This window comes from Charadrius vociferus, unplaced genomic scaffold (assembly GCF_000708025.1).
Source record: "Charadrius vociferus isolate BGI_N301 unplaced genomic scaffold, ASM70802v2 scaffold636, whole genome shotgun sequence".
Taxonomy (NCBI): domain Eukaryota; kingdom Metazoa; phylum Chordata; class Aves; order Charadriiformes; family Charadriidae; genus Charadrius; species Charadrius vociferus.
In genome coordinates, this window is record NW_009649189.1 from 1453028 (window position 1) to 1455159 (window position 2132).

The 2132-nt window shown below is 62.2% G+C and overlaps 1 protein-coding gene across 1 annotated transcript in view; it reads right to left on the reverse strand.

The window, feature by feature from the left end:
- TRIM50 (tripartite motif containing 50) overlaps positions 1-2132 on the reverse strand; it is a 12532-nt gene that overhangs the window by 895 nt on the left and 9505 nt on the right. Inside the window, exons 10-15 of the mRNA XM_009888887.1 lie at positions 1962-2102; positions 1707-1881; positions 1518-1626; positions 1104-1242; positions 557-672; positions 7-135 (exon numbers count right to left, since the gene is read on the reverse strand). Of these exons, the coding sequence (XP_009887189.1) occupies positions 7-135; positions 557-672; positions 1104-1242; positions 1518-1626; positions 1707-1881; positions 1962-2102 (809 nt within the window). The remainder of the gene's footprint in view (positions 1-6; positions 136-556; positions 673-1103; positions 1243-1517; positions 1627-1706; positions 1882-1961; positions 2103-2132) is intronic.

Here is a 2132-nt window from a genome sequence, read left to right on the forward strand (position 1 = left end):
CTGTACTGGGGGTCTGCGGGATCTACCGTCAGGAAGTCTTGCTGGGCCAGCTGGAAGCCGGTGACACCAGCCCGCATCAGCATGGTGTTCATGGTGGCCAGGCGCTTGGTGTCCACATCAAAGGCAAAGATCTGGCTGAAGGCAGAGCCCAGTGCCCAGGAGAGGCATGAACATCCCACCCGGCCCCAGGAACTGCACTGACAGTGGCAGCTGCCCCAGCAGCCCCAAACACCGGCCGTCTGCCGGGCGAGCAGAGCTTGGGAGCTGCTCCCCCAGGCAGGAGTACCAAGCAGGGCCAGCCTCAGGCAGAGCGGGGTCAGGGGGCTGGGAAGTGAACCCCAACGTGACTTCACATCCCCTCAAGCCCTTCCAATGACCCACTGCTATCAGAACCCCCAGCCCACCCAGGGAGAAGCAGGCATCAGTCTGACTTAGCAGGGCAGGGTGAAAGGCTGCAGCTCTTACTGCCACCTTCTCTTTGTGCTCTCTGTGGGCTCAGGGGGCCCAGGGTCACCTGCACCCCTTCCCTCCCCCCAGCACACAAACCTGCCCTCACCCCTTGTTCTTCAGGATCGCAGCCAGGTGGCTGGTCTTGTTCCCCGGGGCAGCGCAGGCATCAATGACGTGGGAGCCGGCGGCAGGGCCGAGGAGGAAGGCAGGAAGGCAGCTGGCCTGCAAGAGGGCAAAGCCCCATGAGAGCTGTGGGCAGCAAGCACCCCAGGCCCCTCCTCGGGGCACGGCTGACACTACAGGGTGACAGGGAGCCACTTGTCACAAGTCCCCCACAGCCACCACCATCCACCACTGGAAGCCTCTGCCCAGCTCACAGCCCCATGACCCTCCCAGCTGCTGGTCCCCAGCTCCTACGGGGTGTTTTTACAGCCCTGTTCAGAGCAATTCATTCTGTACCTACAGACTATGGAAGCAAAGCCACGGGGGGGAACCCCACAGCTGCAGGCTGCATTCACAGTTTCTGCTTAGAGTTCAAGTGCTGCAGCAAAGCGGGCCCAAGCCCAGCCCTCCGCACGTAGGAAGGGGCCAACCCTTCACCCATGTCAGTGGTTCTCCCGCCCCTGCAGTCTCCTGTTCCCCAGCTCCCCCACCTTGTCCTGCAGAATTATGTGTCCTGAAGTATACAGCAGGTTGTCATGGAAGTCCGTTTGGGGAGGGAAAACCAGCAGCTCCGGGAGATGAAGATCCAAAAAGAATTTCTTCCCGGAGAGTGCCCTCAGTTCCTCCACGCTGCCCACGAGGCACAGGGAGGATGAAAACAGAGTCCTGCTTCACCATGCCCACACCAGAACCCAGGCAGAGAAACCCTTTTGCCCCAAGGCCTCCTCTCCAATTTGGCACCAGGCAGCACCCAGAGAGGTGGAAAGTAAGAGTGGGGATTGATGGAGACCCCAACCTGCCCTCTGCAAGCACTAAGAGCAACAACCCTTCCCAGGACCTCGTCCAAAGCCCTTGCCACTTGCTGACGTCCCAGATAAGGTGGGGCAGCACACAGAACCACTTACCTGGCTGCCTTGCCCAGATAGGAGTAGCCCTGGCGCTTGAAGAAGTCAATCACATCGTCCACACAAGTCTTCAAGGTGTTGACTCGGACATAGCGTGGTACCTGGAAGGCTGGGGGAGCCCATCAGGTCAGACACAACCCACCAGTATTGCCAGCACAGGGAGAGCACCCGACCCCAAGGCCCACTCACCTCCGGGGCTCGCTGCCTGCGCCAGGGGCAGGAGGTCCTCGTTGCGGCTCACCTTCTGCTGCACCTTCAGGCGGGCCAGCTCAGCCTCCAGCCGGGCCCGGTGCCGCCGGGCCAGCGCCTTCCAGCGGCCCCCACACTTCAGGCCCTTGCCGAAGAGCAGGTCGTACACCAGCACCTGCGGGGATGTGAGTGGGCCCGGTGTGGCAAGACCGGGCAGGACCTGCTGCTGAGAGGTCACCTCCAGACCCATCTTACCTTCGCCAGATGCGGGGGCAGCTTCTTCTCAGCCTGCAGCAGCGCAGCACTGGGCTGCAGCTTCTCCAGCACCGGGGAGTAGCGAAGGGTCTCAGACACCAGGGCATACAGCTGCCGGACGTGCTGTGGGGAGGTCAGGGGCTGCCCGGGGACAGGGACAGGACCTCCCCG